Raw genomic sequence first — 26410 nt, 5'->3', positions numbered from 1 at the left:
CCGCCGTGAATCCCGCCCCCGCCCCCGCCGAAGTCTCCGCTCCCGGAGATTGGGCGGGGGCGGGAATCCGGCCGCGCCGGTTGGCGGGACCCCCCGCTGGATTCTCCGGCCCGGATGGGCCGAAGTCCCGCCCAGAAATTGCCTGTCCCGCCGGCATAAATCAAACCTGGTATTTACCGGCGGGACCAGGCGGCGTGGGCGGGCTCCGGGGTCCGGGGGGGGGCGCGGGGCGATCTGACCCCGGGGGGTGCCACCACGGTGGCCTGGCCCGCGATCGGGGCCCACCGATCCGCGGGCGGGCCTGTGCCGTGGGGGCACTCTTTCCCTTCCGCCTCCGCTACGGCCTCCACCATGGCGGAGGCGGAAGAGACTCTCCCCACTGCGCATGCGCGGGAAACTGACAGCGGCCGCTGACGCTCCCGCGCATGCGCTGGGAAACTGACAGCGGCCGCTGACGCTCCCGCGCATGCGCCGCATTTCCGCGCCAGCTGGCGGGGCAACAAACGCCATTTCCGCCAGCTGGTGGGGCGGAAATCCCTCCGGCGTCGGCCTAGCCCCTCAATGTTGGGGCTAGGCCGCCAAAGATGCGGAGACTTCCGCACCTTCTTGCCGGCGCGATGCCCGTCTGATTGGCGCCGGCTTTGGCGCCAGTCGGCGGGCATCCCGCCGTTGGGGGAGAATTTCGCCCCTGGTGTATCCTGGCCTCTGTATTCTATGAATAATTGGTTTAAGATCACACATGATGAAACAATGGATAATGAGAAGGGGATATTTATTTTGAGTGTTAACACAAAATAAAGCAGTTTCTCTCAATCCTCAATTGAATCGACTTCTGAGTACATTCTACGCATCAGATTACAGGTTGATACATTTTTTTTCATCCATTTCCCTTCCTTATGACTCGTTGCAATTCTCCCAACCTCAAAACAGGAAGTCATGGGTCAAAACTCATTAACTGAACTTGAGACTTGTTGATATTTATCATTTATTTTACCACAATGATCAGATTTTTTTTGTGAGGATCTTCAATCCACTGCATATTTCATTTACTTTCTCAAAGACTGTGATTTTAAGGAGCTTTTCAAGCACGACCAAAAGATCAGGGGCGAAATTCTCCTACCCGCCCCGCCACATTTCTGCGCTGACCGGCCGGCGGGAGTCTCCGTAACACCGGCCGGTCAATGGGGTTTCCCATTGTGGGGCAGCCCCACGCCGTCGGGAAACCCCCCGGTGCCGGCAGAACGGAGACTCCCGCCGGCGGAGAATGACGCCCCAGAGCCGGAATTCTCCGGCTGTTCGTTGGCGGCGGGATTCTCTGCTTACCACCGGCAGCGCAGCCCCGTCTGTGGGTGTATCAGCAGTGTGGGATGGCTGCAGTGGGAATTCCCATTGACAGACGGGAGCAGGGAATCCCACCGCCAGCGAACGGTGCGTCGCCTCCTGCTGTCAATAAGCAAGCAGCTAGGAGGTCGGAGAATCCTGCCCCAGGTGACATTGCTTATGGGGAGGAGGTCTTGTGGTGCAGTGGGTAGCTTCCCTGTCCCGGGGCCAGAAGCTCTGGAGTGAGGTGCACTCCAGGATTTGATGGCAATGGAAGGTGCATTCATAATATGGCCAAATCAATTATGGGCCTGTAAATCTTTCCAATGTGCCTATGGAAGGCGATAAGGGCGGGAAGGTCTCCGCCATGCCCCTCCAGCCGCAGCCTCTGGCAAGCTCTTCCAGGGAAATCTGGCTACGGAAACAGTCGTAAGCGCAGGCTTTGACTACCTCATGTGCGACAATCATGAGAAAGAGAAGAGTCTCTTATGGAGATTATTATGGTGTTCCATTAACATGAGCCTAACCTGGCAGGCACACTTACTGCTATAGTTCTTGCCATTTACACTTCGCCCAGAAATATTTTACAAAATTTACTTCATGTAAAATTTATTGTCACATGTTTAAAATAGCTTTATCGTGTAACAAGATTTCTTTAATAGAAAATGAAACAGCCCACTTTAAGGAAAGCCTACCCCCAAAAAAGATGTCAACAAGGATCTGTCGTGCTTCATTGATTTCAATGATGCATTATAAAAGACACGACAAATTCATTTGTGAAACATCCTTTTAAATTGTAGCTTCTCTTCCTCTTCCTTATCCCTCATTCTGGAATCAAGGATCAGTAGTTGTTTTTTCACTTGCTTGGTCATTCCACTATCGTACTCGAGAACTTTTCCAAAGTCTGCTTTGGCCTCTTCTTTATTCCATACCTCTGCGTGAGCTTTGCCCCTGAGAAAGTAGGCTTTTACACTGCCTGGTAAAAGGAAGATAGAAATTCACAAGATTATGAAAGATGGGGGTAAAATTACATTGTAGACTTGGTATTAATTTGTGGAGGTTCATTGTACATTATCTAGCAGCCGTGCTCAGACTTAAAAACAAGACAACTGTTCCTGTATTCTTTCTGTTTCTCACTCACAAATTCTATGTTTTTGTTGAAAGCAAATTACTGTGGGTGCTGGAATCTGAAACACAAACAGAAAACACTGGACAATCTCAGCAGGTCTGACAGTATCTGTGGAGAGAGAAGGGAGCTAACGTTTTGAGTCTGGTTGACTCCTTGTCAAACCTGGAGAGACTAGGAAATAGGGTCAGATGTATCCTGTTGTGGGGCAGTGGGAGTGGAGTACTGGGGCTGAATAGGGGGCCAGCGATAGCTGGAGATTGACAAAGATGTCGTGGACAGAAAGACACAAGGAATGTAAATGGAGGTGATTATGGCTCAGAAGGGTGCTGATGGCGGCACATAAAGATGTGCAAATGGCAGAACAAAGGTGAGCAGTGTGTCAAAGGGCAACTAGGCCAAAGTGGGGTGGGGGGAGGGGGGACAATGGTGAGGGAAAAACAGATCGATGGAAGAATCTCCACCTGTCGCTGGCGGGAAGTTTCACATCGGCCTCGTTGGTCAGATCGCAGCCAGTATTGAAAGGCTAAAAAATGAGCCCCACGAGAATCTCGACATTAGTGGCTCCCTTACCGTCTGATTTGCCAGACTTGTGCCACAGCTGCTCACCGCTAACAAGGGGGAGCCACTTTTGAGCGCTCCCTTACCGCTCATTGAAAGTCAACACACCAGCATGGCAGCGCCCCGACCTGGCCTGGCTTCGCGACAGTGTGAATGAGAGTCAGGTCACCCTGTTCCCCCAAGGAGGTTGGAGGACCAGCGACAGCATCAGCAATGCTGCCTGGGAGGCAGTGACAGCTGCTGTCATTGCAGACAACATGACCGGGGGGCTGCCGTCCAATGTTGGAAGAAGACAAATGACGTCCAACGAGCTGCAAGGGTACGTTCCCACCTCTCTCCTGGCATCAGTTCTGCCTGTAACCATTCAAATTCCCAAACCCCCCTCCTCTTCCCCCAATCCACTATCTGGCACTTCGTACCCTCCCAACATCCGATCTTCAAGCATGTTCCTCATGATGTCCTGGCACCCACCAGCACAACCCCTTCATGCCCAGGTGTGGTGCCCACACATGCCACCTGCTATAGACACCCTGGCCCATCAAGCGTGTGGCTCACAATGCCCTCTCTTTGCCCCCGCAGAAGAAGTTAGACCATAATAAGCGAGAAAGGGCCAAGACGGAAGGAGGAGTACCAGAGATTTGAGTCCTCACCCCCTGTGAGGAACGGACCCTGGAAGTCGCGAGGATGCCCAAGGAGAGAACGGTCACGGACAGCGGGCAGCCCCTTCACCCAGATAACCTGTCTAAAGTGAGTTGTTCATGTCTGACAAAGTTATCCTTCCCTTTTACCGACCACGTGTCCATTGTCTTGCAGGATCATCACCTGATGAGGCTGGGCCATCCGGAATCATGCCCCTTTGCCACCCAAGAGAACACATCGGAGGAGAGCTCTGAGGAGACCACTGGCAATGCATCACAACTATCACCCGCACCTTCCACCAGCGCAAAGAGCCATACCTCGGTGAGCGACAATAGTGGACAGTCTTCGGGGACACAGACTGGTGAGCACTACTGAGCTGCTGATGCACATCGGGTGGAGGCAGGAACATCCAAGGGAGTCAGCAGTCGGTATTCTGCTGGATCCCAGGACAAGCTGGGTGCCAGACAGATGTCAGGCCTCTGTACCAGGTTCTCCCAGAGCTGATGCAGGTGATAGGGCTCAGCCGTGACATTCAGGAGGGGGTGTCAGCGACATTCCAGTGACTACAAGGCTGATTGGAGGAATCTCAAAGGTTTCAGGCACAGGAGACGGTGCCGACAGTGCCTGGCACCGAGGCCAACACTGCTAAGGTGACAACCGCAGTGGAAAACCTGGAGCGCGACATCTGGCTCTTGAGTGGTGGTGTCCAAGGCATGTCTCAGTCTGTGATGACCATATCTGAGGGCCTCGACGTCATGTCACAGTCTACGGGGGATGTGTCCTGACACAGGTGGACATTACCGAGCTCTCTAGAGTGTGGCCCAGTCACTGAGGAGCATCACTGAGTGCATCAACGCCATGGTGCAGACAATGGGCATTCTCCAGGACTGGCTAGGCTAGATTACTCAGAGGCTTCTGGGGCTCACTCCAGCTGCCCCTCCATTCCGTGGAGTCCCCCGGAGTCCTTTTGGCATCTTCATTGAGGAGGAGGCGCTGGAGCCCAACCCGGGGCCTGCCACGGCGGTCTCCAGTTCTTCCGATCCCCCCCCCCCCCCCCCCCCCCCCCCCCCCGATACCGGCTCATCTCAAGGGTAGGGGGAAGAACAGGGTGGCATGGAGATGCCAGTGACACCAGTAATTTGGCTCCGCTCCCTCCAAAGGCCATGTGGCACAGCAGACAGAAGGCTGCCTCCAACACTGATGTGCATCCTGGGAATACACTTTGACACAGCAGTAGAGCATGAAAGACCAAGAAGAGGAGCACTGAGTGGACACTGACGTGGTCATTATCTGTAGCTGGGCGAATGGAGATCTGTCACAGTAAAATGTTCACTACTAAAACATGTGTTAAAGCACGGTGACACAGTGGTTATTTCTGTTGCCTCACAGCACCAGGGACCTGGGTTCAATTCTGGATTTGGGTAACTGTCTTTGTGGAGTCTGCCCGTTCTCCCCGTGTCTGCGTGGGTTTCCTCCGGGTGCTCCAGTTTCCTTCCACAGCCCAAAGATGTGCAGGTTAGATGGGGTTATGGGGATAGGGCGAGGAAGTGGGCCTTGGTAGGGGACTCTTTCAGAGGATCGGTGCAGAGTCGATGGGCCGAATGGCCTCTTTCTGTACTGTAGGAATTCTATGATTCTATGTCGCACCTTCACTGGTGTCATCAACCATGTCCTGAGCGGGTACTCCTTGACCACTCCCCACGAGCCAACCCATTACCCTGGGATGTTCCTCAAAGACACGAGGGATCTCCAATTGCCCCAGCATATAGGTGTACATATAGTCATGTACACTTCTAGGGTAGCAAGCACACAGTGCATGATTCAGAGGCAGTGACCGCACACAATCTGAACATTCAGGGTGTAGAACCCCATCCTGTTAATGTAGTACTCTCTCTGATGCCCTGGTGCTCACAGGGTGACACGCATGCCATCGATCGCCCCATGGACCTGGGGCATTCCAATGATGGTGGATGATTCTGCAGTCCGGGCATCTTGGTGGGCCTGGTCTAGCTCGAAGGTGATAGAGTCTGATGCCCATACGGGGCATACAGAGCATCCTTCACCTCCAGGATGCACCTTTGGGCGGAATATTGGGATATTCCCGCTCAAGCCCTGGAATTACCTGGTGACGGAGAGGTTTAGAGCTGCAGTGACCTTCGTGGCCACTGGGAGCGGCTGTTCTGTTCCTCCACAGAGCACCATGTCCGCTTGGTCATGCACAGGTGCCGCATTGTCTCTCTGCTGAGACAGAGTCTTCTGTAGCATATACTGTCCTTCAGCTCATAGAATGACCAATGATGCCTGTCCACCTTGGACAGTCACTGGTCTCCCCTTCTGAGTCACTTCTCAGTCTGATGGGTCTTCAGGGTGTGCCTGAACATAAAGTGCCACCTCCAGCCTCTGTTGGCATTGCTGCCATCGACGGCATCTGCCCGCCTCAGATGCCACAAGCTCAGCGAGGGCAGCATCCGTAGGATCCACACCAGTAAACATTGTTTTATCTGGAAGGAATTGGAGGAGGAGAAAGACTGACTATCAGTCCGGACTTGCATCGCGGGACCATCAAGCTTCCCCCACCCTTACCATGATTGTCCCGCCTTCTCTCAGATGCCATCCATCAAGCAAGTTGCGCTGACAAACCTTGATCTGCACACTCACCCCTGGCCACATCAGGAGCCCCTAGAGCCCAGGCCTCTGCCAGGAACATTAGGGAGGTGGTGCTCAGATGTCGTTCGCTCATCCACACACTTACCCTTTGGCCACAAGAGGATTCCCAATGCTGAAGCCCTGCTCTTTATTGTTTGATTGTTGGAAGCTGTCTCTATGGTGCTGACGTTCCTAGAGTTCAGACACACTGTTTAGGCATCAAAGATTGCTGGACATGCAGTATCATCCTCTGAGACATTGCACCCAATGCTTTCGAGGATGCACTTGAAAATTAAAAGGCTGGATCCTCCAGTCCCCTAGCCTGTTTCTTGGCCGTTTGCTGGCAGCGCGATTCTATCTTCCCGCTACTTGTTAATGGGATTTCCCATTGTAACAACCCCACGCCGCCGCAAAACCTGCTGGCGGGGCTGAGCTGTCGGCGCAAAAATTGAATCGCAACAACTGGAGAATTCCAGCCCAGGAGTGTGAAGTGTTCCCACAACTAACAAGGTAATTCGTCATTGGAAATATCCTTCCACTGTGAAGTTAGAGGCTACTTACAGTCAAAGGGAGTGAAATTAACTTTCAGGAGAGAAGCAGCAGCAGGGCTCTGTACTGGGAGAGTTTGGTAGGACAGACAGGCTGCTGCTGTGGTTGCCCTTGTTATGGGTCTCCACAATATTTAATGTGGCTTGAAGGCCTCACAGATACAAAGCCCCTCAACCCCCCCTCGCCCAGGGGCGAACTCCAACCTGGAACGCTTCAGCCCCCGACCAAGCCCAATCCCCATGAAGGCCCGGTGCCCTTGAGCTGCAGAACGGAAAATGGAAACGGCTACTCACCTCCTCCCCTCCCCTCAGCAGGCATTGCGCCAGCTGCACGTTTTTAAAAAAGAGTGCTAAATGACACTCGTATGACTTCCCGCTGGGGAGTCGAGTAATTTCTGTGAGGTTGCTGCATTCAACTCCAATCTCCTTAATGAGAATGAAATAAATGCAAATTAAGGTTAATGATATTCTCGCCATTTCTGGTGTGATCTGAACTCGCCATCGGGATTGGACCGGGTGAATCACAAAATGGTTAGCACCCGGCGGAGTCTCGGTTTTTGCCCTCTCCCGCTATTCACCCGGCATGCCCGAATCTGAACCAGGCGCAACGCGGTCTCTGAATCATACCGGGTGTGTAACGTGGTGGAGACCTTGGAAGTGGTGGTGTTCCTATGACCTCACTGCTGTTGCTCTTCTCGTTGATGTCGATGCAGGGCCAGGAAGGGACGGGGCCGACAGTTTCATGCCATGGAAACAGTTTTGTGACAGAAACTGAGTAACTGCTTTTGTGATCCGTCAAATCAGGATTACGATAAACATCTGGGGCGTGATTCCCTGATATCGGCGCAATGTCCGCCGACCGGCGCCAAAAACGATGCAAATCAGTCCGGCATCGCGCTGCCCCAAAGGTGCGGAAGTCTCTGCATCTTGAGCGGCCGAGCCCTCACCTTGAGGGGCTAGGCCCGAGCCGGACTGATTTCCACCCCGCCAGCTGGCGGTAAAGGCCTTTGGTGCCCCGCCAGCTGGCGCGAAACTGACTATGCCGGGCGGCGCATGCGCGGGAGAGTCAGCGGCCGCTCACGGCATCCCCGCGCATGCGCAGTGGAGGGGGTCTCTTCCGCCTCCGCCATGAAGGAAAAGAGTGCCCCCACAGCACAGGCCCGCCCGCGGATTGGTGGGCCCCGATCGCGGGCCAGGCCACCGTGGGGGCACCCCCCGGGGCCAGATCGCCCCGCGCCCCCCCTCCCCCAGGACCCCGGAGCCCGCCCGCGCCGCCGTCCCCTGCCGTCCCAAAGGTGGTTCAATCCACGCCGGCTGGCGGGGCTTCGGCCCATCGCGGACCGGAGAATCGCCGGGGTATTCCCGCAGACCGGCGCGGCGCGATTCCCGCCCCCGCCGAATCTCCGGTGGCGGAGAATTCGCGACACGGCGGGGGCGGGATTCACGCCGGTCCCCGGCGATTCTCCGACCCGGTGGGGGGTCAGAGAATCGCGCCCCTGGGATCTGATAGGCTGAGGGACAGTGGTCACCAGGATCTCACTGGTCAAAGTTGTGAGATTTGATTGCTTAAAATTGCAATGAGCCCTGAAATCTGTTTGGCCCAAGGGACACTACATCATTCATCTCATATAATCTTACCTATGTAAAATCATGAATGATATCAATTGATCTTTTCCGATACATTCTGTGAAAAGTTCCTGATATCATAAATAAACATGTGGAATGAAAATCAGAGTTGAGATCAGAAAGCATTGATCACACAAAGAGCAGTGGAACTCTGCAATGCTGCACTGTTGAGATTAAGTCAACCGAACATTTCAAAATTGAGATTCGACAATGATCATGAGGATGATGTAACCAAGATGGTAGGTGAAGTAATGATCGAACTGAGTGGTGGAACAGGTTCAAGGAGCTAAACGGTCTATATTCCTGTGTTCTTATATTTAGCCGACATGTATAAGACGTAAAATTATAAGAATGGTGTCTCTCTGGAATGAAGTTGAGGCTTTAGGCATTGTAAACTTTGGGTCTTGGTAATGGAAGTTCCAATCCCAATTCTACCCTCTGTACCAAACCCTCCTTGAACTTCCGCGAATCACAGGCACATGACCATCAAATTAAGGGCTAACGTCATTCGATGTGAGAAATATTCGGTGCAGTTTTAATGAATTTTAACATAACAGTGTTCAATATCCTCATTGTTATGCTGCCATGTTTACTGCAAAGTTGAATAATGAGTTTCCGTGTCTTACCTCAGTGATTTGCCCATACCTGGATGCTTGTTGAGGATATCGGTTGTTTGCTCCAGCACTTCATAGTATTCTTCCATCTTTAAAAGACACTGGCAGTAGTTCAAGACTAATGTGACAATCATCTTCTCCAACTTGAGCCACTGAATCTCCCAGGGCTTGTGCTACAATTAAAAATAGACGTTATTCTCCAACATCTTGTTTACAGTAACATTGCTTTATATTTTGGGGCCCTCTATTGATTGGGAGTGCAAAATGCAGTGCTTATTATTTATTCCTTAACATTTTCAATTCATGAATACATTTAGATGTATAATTACGTGGTAAAATAATTGTACAGACATCGTGATGCAGCTTATAATATGATCTCTAAGTTATCAAAACATCAAGGAGACAGGAAGAGGTGGTGGTGGAGTGGGGATTCGGAGCGGAATACTTTGGCTGTGGGCCTTTCATTGAGCACTAACAATACACTGACATATTTAGCTACAGGAAGCATGATGCAGGTTGACACGAGTTAACCATCTTTTCTTGACCCATAAGTGTTTATTTTCATTTGGCACTCCCTCTAGTGGTCTGATCTAGGGCTAACCAAAGAAAATACAGACAGAAAAGGTTACAGAGGTAAGTTAGCCCGAAACAAGGGCATTCCCCTTGCAGCCTCAGTAACCATATAAACTAAAAGTAAAATGTTCTCTTCTTCAAATGGCAGATTACTTATTGCCCCTCAAAATATGTAACACAGCAGTCGGTGCGCACAATGCAGTTTACAATTTAACATTGGCCAGTGGTTAAGGCTTTAGAAGCACATAGTATTTTTAATGCAGAATGCTAACATATGAATATTGTAATATAATGCTAATGGGATAGACAGAGCAAAATATGGCAGATGTATGGCACGTAGGTATCTATTTAAATGTACCTAGTGTAGCATTTACATTGTAGCCAGTAAAAAACATGTAAAAGTGGAAATTTCATCTGTTTCCTCTGTGGTATCAGGTGAGCAATTTTAATATCAGGAAAACTTTATTTAAATTTAAGTTCTTTAATCAAACTTACTAATACAGGCCTGGATTTTCATCAGCAGAATTCCCAGCCTTGCGAATCCGGCCTTTGAAATCATAGAATCCCTATAGTGCAGAAGGAGACCATTCGGCCCATCAAGTCTCCACCGAGCCTCCAATAGAGCACCCTACCTAGGCCCACAGCCCCACCCAAACCCCTTAACTCCACCTAACTTTTGGATACTAAGGGGCAATTTAGCATGGTCACTCCACCTAACCTGCACATCGTTGGGCTGTGGGAGGAAACCGGAGCACCCGGAGGAAACCTACGTGGACACGGAAGAATGTGCAAACTCCACACAGTCACCCAAAGGCGGAATTGAACCCGGGTCCCTGGTGCTGTGAGGCAGTAGTGCTAACCACTGTGTCACCATGCCGCTTATACTTGGTCTGGGGTTGGACTAGATTCGAAGTCAGGGTGGGCGTCGCTGGAAGTAGTGAGAAGGATATCAGCTGCAGAGGCATGTTGGGTGAGCACTTGCCTTGTGGCTCCAGCACTATTTCCAAAAATTTAAAAAGTAAATAAAATATAAAACCTCCCTCCAGCCCTAACCCCCATTCCAACCACCCACGCACATCCTATGCCAACCCATGCTACCTCATTCCTTGTACCCACATACTATTCCCTCGTGCCCTCCATGTCACCCCATGACCCACGACAATTACCACGGAGGGTGGAACATTTAAGCCTAACTTCGCTATATTGGAAAAACCCAGTTACTATATTAACATTCCTTCAGCTACATAAAGCCTTATAACAACAAATGTTTAATTCAAGTCCACAATCCCTCATAACAACAAGTACTGGAACTCATAATCCCATGTCAAAGAGTCCAGAACCAGTTGGAGCTGTCAGTCAAACTGAAATGGCAGGCACCGTCCTGTGATAATGGATGATTGTCAAATGAGTCATGCAGCACTAATCAAGTAATTAAAAACCCTCAACCTTATGTCAACTGACAGAGTGAGATAGAAATAAATGATTTTTTTTACACTCCAGAGCTTTTATTAAAGGTTTAAAAAGTAGACTTTTAAATGCCTTGTCAGCTCCCCTTCCAAAGCTGCTTTCGGCACATTGACATGAACTCTGTCACTTTTGACAGGTCCTCTTGACAAGTACTTTTGACACTTCAGTTTGGCAGGTCTGTCGAGAGTTCCAATGAGTTTGACAGTTAATGACAAATGCACTTTTCATGCACCTTCATGTCAGTTTTTACTTCCGCCAAAGAGCACCTTAATCTCCAACAAAGGGACCCTAGGAACAGGATATTTGCATTTCATGCCCATCTCTAACTTTCCTGATAAGGGATGGGCCTTTGTGATAATTTGTGAAACTGAGTGGCTTTCTAGGATGGCTTCAGAGTACTTTACAAATCAACCATCCTACTTAGACTCTAGTCACATATATGTCAGAGTAAGTGGGGGTGTGGAGTGAGGATGGCAATCTTTATCGACCATTTTTCCAGTGTTAGCCCACAAATCATCAAATATTGAATTAAATTTCACAATTTGCCATGGTGGAATTCAAATAAGCAATCTCTGGGTTATAGTAACACACCCACCATATTACCATACCCATCTATTTAAATCATACCTAACTATACTTACTATATTACCGCAAGCCCTACAATTGTTATTCTCACTATATTACACACCCGTCCATTACCATACTCGTGAGAGGCGCACGGTCAGTGAAGGGAGACTTCGACCGGAGTGAGACAGAGACCGAGCATATATGGGAATTTGTTTCAAAATGGGATTGGTAAATCTTTTTCAAGTTGAATTTTAGAGTAAGATTCAGATGGGCTAGAACTAACAACCTGGCACTAACAACATTTAAGTAAGTTAAATAGCTTAAATAAACAATCCAGTTAAACTGCCTTAGTGGCAGTGAAAGCCCTTGCCTGAATAGGACCTGGGGCAGCGGGTGATCGAGCGGGTAATCCGACCGGACAGTCTGCCCCTCTTCCATGTCCATGTTCACAGCTGGGTGTCCCTGGAAAGAGAGCATGCAATGTCCACGGGCACCATAGAGGCCTTCCGAGCCTGTGGGCGCCACAGGGGGTGGAGTGTTTTATTGACTCCTTTAATTGCACTTTAATTTGATGTTCTTAAGTTTCTGTTGATCTCTGTTTGGTTCGGCCAGTGCCCCTTTTGCTTTGTCTCTAAGTTTGTTTCTTTTCATATATTTGGTTAACCTAAAATAATTGAATAGGATCCGAATAGATGTTCATTACTGCAGCAGGAAGTTAAGCTAGAGAGTGACTCTTCACTGCTCTATATAAGAAAGGGACTTTTAACATACAAGGTCAGCAAGAGGCACACAGTCAGTGAGGGGAGACTTCATCCTGAGCAAGACAGCAGCCGAATGAGTATATTTTGGAATTAGTTTCAGAAGTGTGAATTCAGCGCATGGGTAAAAGAGGGGCTTTAGGTCAGGTTCACTGCAAGAAATGCGAGTTAGAATAGTGATCTGGGAGTTGGGTAATTACGGAAGTTACCGAAGGAAGGGAAAGAGCTGCTCTTTTGCTTTCTAACCTTCTCAGCGTTCAGAAAGTGGTTTTACTCCGCTACTGGCGAAGGAACTACTTATTTGGTGATGTCTGGTAAGTGACTAAGGTTTATTCTATCCCGAAGGTTCAAAATAATCTAGCAACTGTTGGCAGGGTTAATAAAATAGATACAAACAGAAGTAAAATACATAATTAATTAAATAGTTAATTAGAACACATTAAGGATGGTAGGATAGCTGATATGTCACACAGCTGCAGCATGTGGGAGCTCCTGGATGCCAGATTAATACAGGACAAACACATCTGTGGTAAGTGTTTGAAGTTCGAGCAGCAGGAGGTAATGAGTGGCGAGCCATAGGAATCAGTGCTGGGGCCTCAGCTGTTTCCAATTTATATAAGTTACTTGGCGGAAGGGGTGATCGCCAAATTTAGTGATGACACAAAGATAAATAGGAAAATAATTTGGGAAGAGGATGTAAGGAGGCTACAAAAAGATACGCCCAAAACGGCGCAAATCAGTCGGGCATCGCGCCGCCCCAAAGGTGCGGATGCTCCTCATCTTGGGGGGCCGAGCCCCAACCTTGAGGGGCTAGGCCCGCGCCGGACTAATTTCCGCCCCGCCAGCTGGCGGAAAAGGCCTTTGGTGCCCCGCCAGCTGGCGCGGAAATGACATCTCCGGGTGGCGGATGCGCGGGACTGCTAGCGGCTGCTGACGGCATTCCCGCGCATGCGCAGTGGAGGGCGTCTCTTCTGCCTCCGCCATGGTGGAGACCGTGGCGAAGGCGGAAGGAAAAGAGTGCCCCCACGGCACAGGCCCGCCCGCGGATTGGTGGGCCCCGATCGCGGGCCAGGCCACTGTGTGGGCATCCCCCGGGGCCAGATCGCCCCGCGCCCCCCCCAAGGACCCCGGAGCCCGCCTGCGCCGCCTTGTCCCGCCGGTGAGGTAGGTGGTTTAATCTATGCCGGCGGGACAGGCATTTTAGCAGCGGGACTTCGGGTCCATCCGGCCCGGAGAATCGCAGGAGGGGGGCCCGCCAACCAGCGCGGCATGATTCCCGCCCCCGCCGAATATCCGGCGGGGGGGGGGGGGTCGGAGAATCTCGCCCCAGGAATCCCAATCGGGCGGAGAATCCCATGGCAGGGCAGCAAAGTCGCGAGTCTCCATACTCTCCTCGTCAGCCATAGCAGGGGCCATAGCAGGCTTCCCAACGGCCCAGTCAGGCTTCCCACCTCAAATCGCCAGGACCATCCAAATAGCCATTAGAACTGTTTCACATATCAGTGCTAGGCAGGATGATCCATTCCCCTGCCAGCTAAGATGCTCCTGCCCCCCAAGCCAAGGGTCCCGCTTGTATGAATTGGTACAAGTCCTGAGGAGTGTGGACCTGGTGGCTTGCAGTCTGATGGGAGGCAAAATGATAAGTACCCTCCCAACAATTGCCACCATGATGCCGAGGGGAATCCTTCCTGAGAGGTGGGGGTCAGGGGGCCTTGCGCTGGGCCTGAGGGGCTCAGGCAGGAGGTCTTCCCTGGGATGGGTGCTCCTTTGGCTGCTGTTCCCATCTGCGACCTTTAAAACCCATTAAACACTCACTCAGTATGTAAAAAAAGTCAAGTGCCCATAATTCAGCGAAAGTGTTCTCATCTGTAGTCATAAACCATTTAAACAGTCAGTCAGTGAGTAAAAGGTCAAATGTTCCCATAATAAAGTGGAAATGTGCTCATTTGTACCCCTGTGCCATTTGAACAGTCACTCTTTGTCTCATAAATACGCATCCCTAATAATAAAGTGAAAGTGTTCTTAACTGCATCCCTAAGCCCTTTAAACAATAAGTCAGTTAGTAAGAGATAAAGTTTTCTAATAATAAAATGTAAGTGTTCCCCATCTGTACCCCTAAACCTTTTACAAAGTTCGTCAGTATGCAAAGTTTAAATGTCTGTAAGATGAAGGTAAACATAATCCCTTTAAAGTGGTGGAAATCCTTTAAAGTGGTTTTCACACAGTCAATTTCATTGCCTATTGAAGTCACTCTGTATGGCTAGGCGGCTGAATGCTTTGAACTGGATTGTTTACATTGAAATTGACACTCCATTGCCTGCTAAAAGTATTGTGATTGACAGCTCACTGGACCTTCAAAGTGTAAAGTCAGATTGTTTATTTTCATAGCTCTGCAGGAATCCATTAAGTCAGGATAGCAGCTGTTTATTCTTTTTATGAGTCTGCCACTTTGTTTGGGAGGAAAGAACAGCTGTTTGGGCTGCCATTTCACTTTCAATGAAGCACTCAAAATACATTGTGGGTGCTTCTACACTTCAGGGACTGCAACGGTTCAAGAAGGCAGCTCACCACTACCTTCTAAAGTGCAACTAGAAATGGGCAATACATTCTAGCTTAACCAGCAATGCCTACATCCCATAACTGAATTTTTAAAAAAACATTGCAAGAGCCTATTCACGACAAGAGGTAAGTGCATTCCAATCACTAAGTGCATTCCAATCACTCAAACATGTGATTGAAATGCACTTACCTCTCTTTGATGTGGTTGGTGTTTGTAAACATTGGGGTTTCAGTGCTTAGAGTCAGTCATCCATGAAGGGAGATGAATGAATCAAGGCTGCTGCTGTTTTGTGGAAGCAGTCAATCACAGCCCACTCTTAGAAATGAATGAATGGCTTTTAGCTAATGGATCTGAGGGGGTTAACCAGAGGTCACAGCTGTTCTCCTTCCAGGAAGGGACACCTGGAGCTTTGAGTAAGTGTTATAGCTGTTATTTCTTTCACTGTCCCTGCCTGGGCTGCTCTCCAGCTTTCATACAGGAGTCTCTTTTCTGGGAGAAGGTGGAGTCTATGGAGGTATCCCTTTAGTCAGGGGGTCCCTGTGGGGGACCCCTTTAGTTGGGGGCCTTTGTGGGGGTTCCTTTAGTTAGCAGGTCTCTTTCCGGGGGTTCCTTTAGTTGGGATTTCTGTGAGGTTCCCTGTAGTTGGAGGGTCTCTGTGGCAGGTTCCTTTAGCTGTGGGTGTCCCAGAGGTGGAGGGAGGATCTCCCTATTAAGGCAGTCTCTGGGGAATACTTTGATTTGGGCATTTTCTGGGGGGGGGGTGGGTCTGGTAGAAGAGAGGTGGGCAGGTAGTGTGCATTATGGGGGGGGGGGGGTGGCCCTCAGAAGAACTTTGGAGGCAGGGCAGCCCCCTTCAGGAGTTATCCCCTTGGCATACCGGATACCGGAAGGTCCATCACATCAGGCTCATGTTTGGTGAGGCCTGTAATAATTACCCCCCACCCACCCCCGCCACCTTGTGATTCTCAACCGGAGAATATAGTGCCGGGCCAGTTACAAGGATGCAAATAAGTCATTAAGACCCATTGCATTCATTTATATTCTCCCACTGTGGGGGGTGATTGGGTGGGGGGAGTCGGAGCATTGCGTTCGGATCGGAACCCGTCAACACCCGGCACCAATCCTGATTTTTTTTTTTCATCCTCCACTGCATCGGGGACGCCGCTGCGGGTCACAGTGAATCCAGGCCGTATACTTTAAAATTCACCAGACTTGCAACCTGCAGTTGAATTTTGTGCCTCCTGTTCTGGCGTGGAAACCATGTGGATCCAGTTTTAGTCACCTGCATACATGTGTCAGGGAGCCAAACTGTTCCATAATAGCAAGTGAATACACAAAACTGATGTTGCATCGATAGTAGCTCCACCTGTCCAAGTTTCTAACGACACGCCATACAACTATGTCATGGCAGCAGATATCAATGCCCAAATTAATCTCTAGCAGACGTACCAGGAGAGTTTGTGTCACTGGGAGGGAGCTCACAACATAAATCAGAGGAGCACTGCACTAAGGCTGTTTGAGAATTCAGTTCAATTCAGTTCAGCTTGTTAACCTTGCTGATATCAATAACGGCAAGCCAATAGCAAATAATGCCATCAGCACTCGGGATTTAACAAATATATGGGAATCAATAGAAATAGACAAAGCAACATGTGAACTGCAATTCATTGTGGCTAAATTAGTTGTTATAGTGTCACCCTGAATGGGTTTTCACTTTTTAAATGTTAGATACCTTGACTTGTAGATTCTTTAAGCAGATAACGGCCTCCCGATACTTTGCTAATGCCTCTCCATACTTGCCGAGTTTAAACATTTTGTTTCCCGTTCCGTGAAGAAGCGGCACAGCCTTAAGTTTCTCATCATCATTCATGGCCCATGATTCTCGTTTGTAAGCACTTGGCGACTCGATCTAAAATTTAAAAATACATTCTACTTCCACAATAAAAGTTGTGTGTCCATGGTTATTTGCAAAGCAAGCAAACTGAAAACATTTTTATAATTTATTTGAATAGTGAACTATAAGATATAGTTTTCATCTTTAAAAAAAATTGCATGCATTTCATTACTCAATTTTGGTGCACTTTGGGTCACACCTTTTGCCTGTTATAAATTTCTATTGTCCACCTACATTCCTAATTCAGTGTTTCTCTGTCAAATTTCTTGACCAGTTTCTTGCGAGATTGAGTCTCTTCAGGATCATACTTGCTGGAGTTTAGAACAACGAGGGGGGAGTGGGGGATCTCATAGAAACCTATAAAATTCTGACAGGGCTAGACAGGTAGGTCTAGACAGGGAAGCAAAGTGGCACTGTGGTTAGCATTGTTGCCTCACAGTGCCAGGGACCCAAGTTCAATTCCGGTCTCGGGTGACTGGCTGTGTGGAGTTTGCACTTTCTCCCTGTGTCTGCGTGATTTTCCTTTGGGGACACCAGGGGCGAAATTCTCTGTAATCGGCGCAACGTCCGCCGACCGACGCCAAAAACGGCGCAAATCAGTCCGGCATCGCGCCGCCCCAAAGGTGCGGAATCCTCCGCATCTTGAGCAGCCGAGCCCTAACCTTGAGGGGCTAGGCTCGCGCCAGACTGATTTCCGCCCCACCAGCTGGCGGGAAAGGCCTTTGGTGCCATTGCCAGGCGGCGCATGCGCGGGAGCGTCAGCGGCCGCTCACGGCATCCTCGCGCATGCGCAGTGGAGGGGGTCTCTTCCGCCTCCGCCATGGTGGAGACCATGGCGAAGGCGGAAGGAAAAGAGTGCCCCCACGGCACAGGCCCGCCCGCGGATCGGCGGGCCCCGATCGCGGGCCAGGCCACCATGGGGGCACCCCCCCCCCCCCCCCCGGGCCAGATCGCCCCACCCCCCCCCCCCCCCCCCAGGTCCCGGGAGCCCGTCCCGCTGGTAAGAGAGGTGGTTTAATCCACGCCGGCGGGACAGGCATTCTAGCAGCGGGACTTCGGCCCATCCGGGCCGGAGAATCGCCGGGGGGGGGGGGGGGGCCCGCCAACCGGCGCGCCGCGATTCCCGCCCCCTCTGAATCGGAGAATTCGGCAACCGGCGGGGGCGGGATTCACGCCAGCCCCCGGCGATTCTCCGACCCGGTGGGGGGTCGGAGAATCTCGCCCCGGTTTCCTCCCACCGTCCAAAGATGTGCAGGTTAGGTGGATTGGTCATGATAAATTACCCCTTAGTGTCCAAAGATTAGGTGGGGTTACTGGGAAACGGGGATAGAGTTAGAGCAAGAGCATGGGTAGGGTGCTCTTTCCACAGGTCGGTGCAGACTCAACGGGTCGAATGGCCTCCTTCTGCACTGTGGGGATTCTATGAAACTCTTAAAAGTAAAGATGCAGGGAAGTTGTTTCCAATAGTAGAGGTGTCCAGAACCAAGGGTCAGAGTCTGAGGTTATGGGGTAGATTTAGGACTGAGATGAGGAGAAATGTTTTCATCAAGAGAGTTGTGAGCTTATGGAATTCAACCACAGAAATTAGTTGAGGCCAAAACATAAGGGGCGAAATTCAACTAATTGGATCAAAGTCCCACAGAGAGCGTGTTTAGCTGTGTGTTTCCTGGCGGTCGCAGTGCCAAGAAACACATGGCTATACAGCATGACTCACATTGTATAAGTGGCTCAGCAGAGGGCACACGGCCGAGGCCGCACATAGCCCTGTTTTGCACACTGAGGAGCTCCGCTCGCTCGATCTCCCCAGTGTACTGAGAGATCGGGATTTAATTTTTAAATGGCATCCCGATCTCCGAGCCCTGAAAGTGACCCCCGGCTCCCCCCCCAACCTGAGCGCACTAGGGGAGGGTCCCCGGCATCCCCCACCCAACCCGAACGCACTATGGGAGGGTCCCGGCCTCCCCCATCCACCGGGGTCGAGATCAAACCCGGGTCCTCAGTGCTGTGAGTCAGCAGTGCTAACCACTGTGCCACCATGCCGCCCGATCCCTGACAACGGAAATAAGAAAAGCCTTCAATGGAAAAGAGGAAGAGAGATCAAATAATCTACTGAAAGGACTAACTTTACTGCTTGTGTTCAATTGCCATGTGAGAGGTAGAAATAAATAGAACAGGCTTAACCTTCAACAGCTCAATAACAAAGATGAGTGGCTGCGGTTCTTTCTGCAATTCATCCAGATCGTCATATCCCAGGCTGTGATAGGCAAACATATTGGCAAGACCACAGGTATGAATGTGCCAGCTTGTTGGGTCTTTTCCTTCTACGATCAAACGCAGGCTCTTCGCTACAGTTGGATACAGACCGGTGTGCTGTCATTGGGAAAAACAATTGTCCCAGTTTAAATATTTTTAACAATAGCCAATTGACGCACTTTCACAGATAGTAAAATACAATAAAAGAGACATTCAACAGAAGTCAGAAAGTCATAATTCGGGAAAGGAGAAACTGTAATGTGCTGTTGGGAACGGTTCTGGAAGAACTATTCGACTATTTAAGTATTCTATTCCTCTCTCACCTCTTCACTATGGCTTACCACCTAATATTGCTCGAGGTCAGTTAGCTCAGTTGGCTCGTGATGCAGAGCAGCGCCAATAACGTAGGTTTAATTCCTGTGCCAGCTGAGGTTATTCATGAAAGTCCAACTTTCTCCATTTTGCCCCTCGTCTGAGGTGTGGTGATCCTTAGGTTAAATCACCACCAGTTAGCTCTCAAAGGGGAGACCATCCTCTGTGGTTACATTTAATGTTGCTCCATTTTGAAATGTTATTTTCCTCTTTTGCTGTACGCCTATCTGGCAATAATAACAGGCAAATGGTTAAAACCATTGTTGCTGTTTTAACTGCTTCCTCCAGCACTCCAGAATTCATGGAAAGGGGAAAATTCTGCAATGTTTCCACATGGTGTAGCAATCCAGCCAAGCATGGCTTGTAAGTGGCCTGTGTATTGTTAAAGCTATCTTGGACTGAATTTTCAGGCCCTGCTAAGGGTGGGAACAGAGGTGGAACCGGCACAAAGATAATGGAGCTGGCCAGTGTGGTATTTTCCCAGCACCGACCATTTCAGAACCTTGTTAAGGGCATTGAAAGGATGCTGACTGGCATTTTCCAGTTGGTCTCAAGTTTTCCGATGCAGAGGCGGCGTCTATCAGTAGGCCGAGGATGAGCACTGCAGGCGGACCTGGGGCCCTCCATGTCTGCCTTTGTGCATTTACAGCCAAAGGCCCCCCACCATAGACACACACACACACACACACACAGTAGAGATCTGGCAATCTCACCTTCTGTGTCTCACCTCTACAAAACATACTGAGTGGGGAAAAATAAAAAATAGATGTAGGTGTTGATGCTATCATGCATATATTGGTGGCCAGCATAAGACGACAATAATGACTGCTTGGAGAAATACGACATATATGGGACAGAATTTTCTGATTTTTTTTTTAAGGTGTCGGTCCTGGCATGGAAACCAGGGAGAATCCCGCCGGCACTGATGGATAAACTCATCGTATATTCAGCCTCTTTCAAAATATATAATTTTCCATGTGTTTCACGCCTCACTTGTGGCGGCTTCTCTCTGATCTGCTTGCCCCGGGAAAACTCTATCTTTGTAATCAGTGGGGTGCTCCTTTCAAACGCCTCCCCAGCACTTCTTCCATGTTCGGTCGAGGGGATTGCTACCAGGAAGACAGAATCGCATTTCACTGGGGGAGCCCTCACCAAATCTCTGGATGGTGTCCAGCAGAGGCGTGACATCCTGTAGCCACGATCGGCCGGATATCCAGCAAGCAAGGTCACCAAACCAGCCTAGGAGGCTTGGCCGGGATGGTGAGTGGCAGCTCGCTCCATAAGAGGCGGGGCTACAGTGCCAAAAGAAGATGAATGCCCTTTGCGCAGACAGGGTATGTCTGCCTCCTCTTGTTTCCCGTTAACACACCCATCACATCTCTCTCCAAGCCACACCACTGGGTCCCAACAACCTCATGCGCCCGAAGGGAAGAGGATCAGTGGGAGCGCAGTCTAGGGCATTCCGCCTGGGAGACCCTGGGGGCGTCAATCCCATCTGACACCCCCCACTCTCTGTGAGCAATACATCTCCTGCCCCGCACACCAAGGAGGCTAGCACTGCAACACCTGTGCTGCGCAAGAGCAGGTCCAGACCCTCTAGGTCTAGGCTCTCCATGGGATGCCCGCCAAGGTCATCTCAAGAAATAGGGTATGGAAGGCAGCAGGCCGACTCAACCTCAGCTGTGGATCCTGGCATATACTTAGACGTAGCGGAAGAATGAGGAAGAGTAAGAACCCATCGGCATCCAGTGGACATGGGTGAACCTAGGCACCAGTAGAGATAAGTCAGAATTGTAATAGTGCACTTGTATTAAAAAATTACTTTGTTCACCGATACGGATCCACCACAATGGCATGTCATGGTGCCAAGTTTCACAAACCCCCATGTCAATTTGGTGCTTCATTCCTGTGCAGTGAGAGAATGGCAAAGTTACACTGATGGCGCAGTAAAGCCCCCCATCCCCACCACTGTCAACTCCCCATCCATAGAACTTTCATCCCCCACACCCCACAGCAGCACCCAGTCCACTCATGTCTGCCACCATTCTCTACTTATGAGGATGCCAAGGACCGAAAATGTGAGAGAGTCTGTCCGCCTCATCAGTAGGTGGAGACAAATACCAGGACTCCTGACCTCAGAGGAGACAGCAGCAGCTGAGAAGTTTAATTCAGCCTCTCTGAGCCCCTAGATCACCCTGGTTAGCACACTGGGCTAAATCGCTGGCTTTTAAAGCAGATCAAGGCAGGCCAGCAGCACGGTTCGATTCCCGTACCAGCCTCCCCGAACAGGCGCCGGAATGGGGTGACTAGGGGCTCTTCACAGTAACTTCATTGAAGCCTACTTGTGATAAGAAGTGATTTTCATTTCATTTCATTTCAGTGGCAGGTCATGTTCTGCTCGCTCTCAGGCAGAAGTCAAATATTTTGCAGAGGATAAGAGGAGCATGGCTCCGTCCACACTGCAAGTCATCATCATTCTCCTGCAGCATCCAGCCAATCACTTTCGTGCCCTGCCCATGAATGTAACCACCATCCCGATGATATCCCACAGGCACCAGAGTAGTGGGAAGATGTCAGAACCCACGGTGGAATAGATCTTCAAACCCGGGTCCTGGTCATCCCCAAACTGAGAGGCTATGAGGTCGTCCCTAGCCCTGCACCCCAGATGGATCATGGCCATTGCCTGAGATCCTTCCTCAACCTTCTCTGTGGGTTGCCCCTTGCCATCCCCCTCGATATCCTCCTCATCTGGGGATATGTGGCACTTTTCCAGCTCGGCCAGCGAGAATCCCGTTTCTAGATTCTGGTTGTTATTTTGTGCCCTAGTCACTGTTTTCGCTGACGGCTAACATAGGCTGAAAAGTGCCCCAATGGCCTCAGTGACTGAGGGGAAGGGTAGGCTGAACTTAAAAATAGGTCAGGGAGAAAACTTTCATAGTCTGCTCATCTTTGGAGTATATTCGTACTATTCTTTACAGCCCTTGATTTTGTACAAAGAATATCTCCTCCTTTCTCAGCTAGTTTTTCCTTCCCTTCACAATGTTGACTCTTTAATGAAATATAATGTACGAACACTGTTTCCTCACCCATTCTTCACGTGTGGGCTTTGACACATTAGTACTGGCAGGCTTCTCAAGCACAGTTCCTTCTGCAAGAATAGTCTGCCCAAGTCACTAGCTTGCCGGCACCCTGTTAAAAATTCTGATTTGTTACTTCTGCTTAACGAAATAAAATAAATTAGCATGATCTCAGACCGCACGGAGTTTAATTAAAACAATTCTTCACTGGAAAATGTTACCTCGCTGTCTTAAAGTTACAGAGCCTGATGTAAAGGATATTTGGCTGGGATCCCAGATTTATTTTCAGCACAAAGGAACTTGCAATGATTTACTTTCCTAACCTTAAATCATTGAAATGTTGTTTATCCCTTTGGGGGGGCAGGGAAGAATCTGTGTACAGGTTTTTAAGCATTTTTTAAAATGTTCTCATTCACCTTTTCGAATACCACGCTATATTAAGTGGCCATGAATCATCCTTCCACGGGTATAGTGTCCATATGTTGGCAGCTTAGCTTAATCTGCTTACTCCTGCCTAAGGATGCGAATTAATGACTAAACAGAAAAATGGATTGCGGAGCATTGTGACAGGCAGCATTATTCATCTGAAGATTAATGAAAAACACTAAGGGACTTCATTTCCTTCAGAGAGTATGCCATCCATTCAGTGCTTTCCCACCCAAAATCTACTCAGCTGGCTGCACTTACAATGACATCACACCAGAACTCTGCAACCTCCCCGATCCTCATGGATGACAGTAAAATTTCCCAGACTTCCAGTTTAAACATATTGCCGAAAATGATTTCCATTGGCTTGCCAACTTGCTTGCTGTCATCAATGACCGTTCGGTCTCCATCGCATCTGATAGTCCGAAAATGGAATGTGACCTAGTGCAACAAAGAATAAAGACAGTTATATTTTACTTTGCTGTCAAGGACATTTGGATAGAAATGAAATGAAAATTGCTTATTGTCACAAGTAGGCTTCAAATGAAGTTACTGTGAAAAGCCCCTAGTCGCCACATTCCGGCGCCTGTTCGGGGAGGCTGTTATGGGAATTGAACCATGCTGCTGGCCTGCCTTGGTCTGCTTTCAAAGCCAGCGATTTAGCCCTGTGCTGAACAGTCCCTTATTAGATAATTAGAAAGAAATTATTAGATTGTAAATATTTTATCTCTCTGGGGGTACTTTGCTCCTTGCAAGTGCACTGGTTGATAAGTTCATGTCAAGTTACTTCCTGTGCCGTTTTGGCACAGTTGCTACTTAATTTATTTCAAGTGAGTCAGCAGATCTGGATGATGAATGCGATTTCCGTAGTGATACTGTCACTGGGCTAGTGATCCAGAAACACAGGCAAATGCCCTGGGGGCACGGGTTCAAACCCCACCATTCCACTATTGGAATTTAAGTTCCATTAATGAATTCTGGAATGAAAGGTTAGTCTCAGTACCATGGAACTATCGTCGTAGAATCCCGACAGTGCGAAAGGAGGTTATTCGGCCCATCAAATCTGCGCCGACCCTCTGAAAGAGCACCCTACCTAAGCAACATCCTCATCCTATCACTGTGACCCCACCTAACCTGCACATCTTTAGACTAATTGGACACACGGAGGAAACCCACAGAGACACAGGGAGAACGTGCAAACTCCGCGCCGACAGTCACCCAAGGCCGGAATAGAAACATGGGCCCTGACATTGTGAGGCAGCTGTGCTAACCACTGTGCCACCATGCTGTCCATGTCAGTCGTCATTAAATACCCATCTGGTTCATTTTCAAGGAAGGAAATCTGCCATCCTTACCTGGGCTGACCTACTTCTGACTCCAGACCCCGTAGGGATGTGGTTGACTCTTGGGTGCCCTCTGAAGTAGCCTGGCAAGCCATTTCAAGGGCAATTAGGGGAAGGGCAACAAATGCTGGCCTTGCCAGTGGCATCCACATGCCATGAAAAAAACGCAAAGAAATCTTACATGACCGTAAGTACCTGAACATGACAGGAAACACTCAGTCCCATAATAATTACATTTTGTTTTCCAGGCATTTCATATGGTGATAGTTTATCTAAAATGTATAGGATTACTTTTTACATCAAGGTTAGACTAAAATGTTTCTGCAGTAGTTTGGTGTAGAAGAATTAACTGTTTTCCAGTTCTAAAGCTTTTTTATTTTAAAAAAATCAATATCGGATTCACTCCTTTTGTATCATCAATGAAAATCCATAGTCAAAATGAATTTGAATTGAATTGCTAGAATGTAATGGAATATGTTGCCTAGATCATGCCAAAATTATATTAAATCAAATAATATTAATATATGGAAATGAAAATACCAATATCATCATAGTGGTAAATCAATACAATACACTGCAACAAATATTCTCCCTTTATTATGTTGTCTGTACATACACTGCCTTTGATTCAATGTTATATGCCATAATATCTTCAGTAAATAATATTTAAATGCAGTTGAACTTACTTTGGATCCTGTGAGAAGTTTTGGGAGCTCTCCGGTTCCTCCATGGAGAATTGTCTTTTTAATACCTTCAACGTTTGTCAGGTATGTTTCCTCCATGATTGGTCTTCACGGAATGTGGTATAGGATTGCAGTTTACACTCTCAGTAAACTGGGCTTCATGTGCGAAGATTACCTGGTGATCCTGGCTTTATAAACAAGAGTAAACAGCTGCGGAGCCAATAGCTAGGAGCAGGAATGTAACAAGGCACTCTAATTGATTAAGAATATTCCTGTTACATAATTCTTGATCCTCTTAATGGTAGGGCTGAATTTTCTGGGAGAAATTGGCATGCATCTTAATTCTGATTTAGCCACAAGGGGATGAAATTTGGATATTGAAGAACTCAAATGAAATTTTCAGGTCTGATTAGACACTGCAATTCACTTCAGCACACTTGAACAAAGGAGGGGATGTGGGAGAGGCTGAGTCTCTTGATCCTGATCCCTTATCCAGTGACGCCATTCAGCAAATGTTTGTGTGTGGGCTTTGGGTAAGTAAGTGCCCCATGGAACTCAGTTGTGGTCACTACACTGTTGAATTGTATGCTGAAGGTGATTATTCCCCTTTGACTCAAACATTTCTCGGGATAAATCATTGGAGGAAGGGTGGATGGGTGGGGTGGGAAAGGGTTGGGGGGGATATATATTGGGAGAGAAACCTATAATATAAAACTCAAACTGGGTGCCTTCCAATGTGTGCTGCCTGCAAATAACCTACCGTTAAATTTGGTTCTGTACCCTTACGTAAATTGATCCCAGTTATCAGTTGTACCTTTTTTTAATGCACATCTCCACACACATGGCACAGTGCAGGCTGTTTGGATGACTCAGCGCATTAATATACTCAGCTGTGATTGTGGATATTCTTGTCCTGATCTCTATTACATTTGTATTCTTTACTGATCATCTAAATAATTTGGCTTCTATAATTTAGATTATTTTCAGCTGTGAGTCTTATCTCCTCAGTTTTGAATGTATCCCAGATAAGTTTCTGATAACAAGAACAAAACTGTGAACAGAAAATATTTTTAAAATTATTTTCGTTATTGCAGTTATCCGCCGGCGCCGCAGGATTTTTCTTCCACCTTTGGGAGATTAGTACATGGATGTCAATTTACATTTCCGCTAATAAGCACATTGATTGAACAAACGAACTGTTAATATGGGATGGGATGGTGATATAATGCTTATATGAACACATAAACCAGACTCCAACAAAACTTCAAATCGTTGCAATCCATATGTTGTTTTGTTTGTCATTAACATCTACGCGATCGAACGGCCTTGTTGTGCCCCAACCCAATGATGTGACAAG

General features: G+C 48.8%; 1 protein-coding gene across 1 annotated transcript; it reads right to left on the bottom strand.

Annotated features, from left to right (window-relative positions):
* Positions 1-755: 755 nt before the first annotated feature.
* On the bottom strand, positions 756-25468 carry aipl1 (aryl hydrocarbon receptor interacting protein-like 1). Its single transcript, XM_072469545.1, has 6 exons — positions 25057-25468; positions 23289-23468; positions 19081-19269; positions 16738-16914; positions 9112-9253; positions 756-2296 (listed from the first exon to the last, which is right to left on the bottom strand). Exons 1-6 carry the CDS (start codon positions 25150-25152, stop codon positions 2091-2093), a joined length of 990 nt encoding a protein of 329 aa, XP_072325646.1. The 5' UTR covers positions 25153-25468; the 3' UTR covers positions 756-2090.
* Positions 25469-26410: the final 942 nt, after the last annotated feature.

Source organism: Scyliorhinus torazame, chromosome 12 (assembly GCF_047496885.1).
Source record: "Scyliorhinus torazame isolate Kashiwa2021f chromosome 12, sScyTor2.1, whole genome shotgun sequence".
In the NCBI taxonomy this organism is placed as follows: domain Eukaryota; kingdom Metazoa; phylum Chordata; class Chondrichthyes; order Carcharhiniformes; family Scyliorhinidae; genus Scyliorhinus; species Scyliorhinus torazame.
Note: the sequence above shows the minus strand (reverse complement) of the source record. Positions and strands in the feature narration are given on the sequence as shown.

Excerpts from the sequence above, each read along its gene's own strand:
- aipl1 (XM_072469545.1), bottom strand. The coding sequence starts at position 25,152 with ATGGAGGAAACATACCTGACAAACGTTGAAGGTATTAAAAAGACAATT. Across the intron at positions 19,270-23,288 it reads AGTTCTGGTGTGATGTCATT|CACACCGGTCTGTATCCAAC; the intron begins GTAAGTGCAGCC and ends TCCCAATGACAG. Across the intron at positions 16,915-19,080 it reads TTGTTATTGAGCTGTTGAAG|ATCGAGTCGCCAAGTGCTTA; the intron begins GTTAAGCCTGTT and ends TTTAAATTTTAG.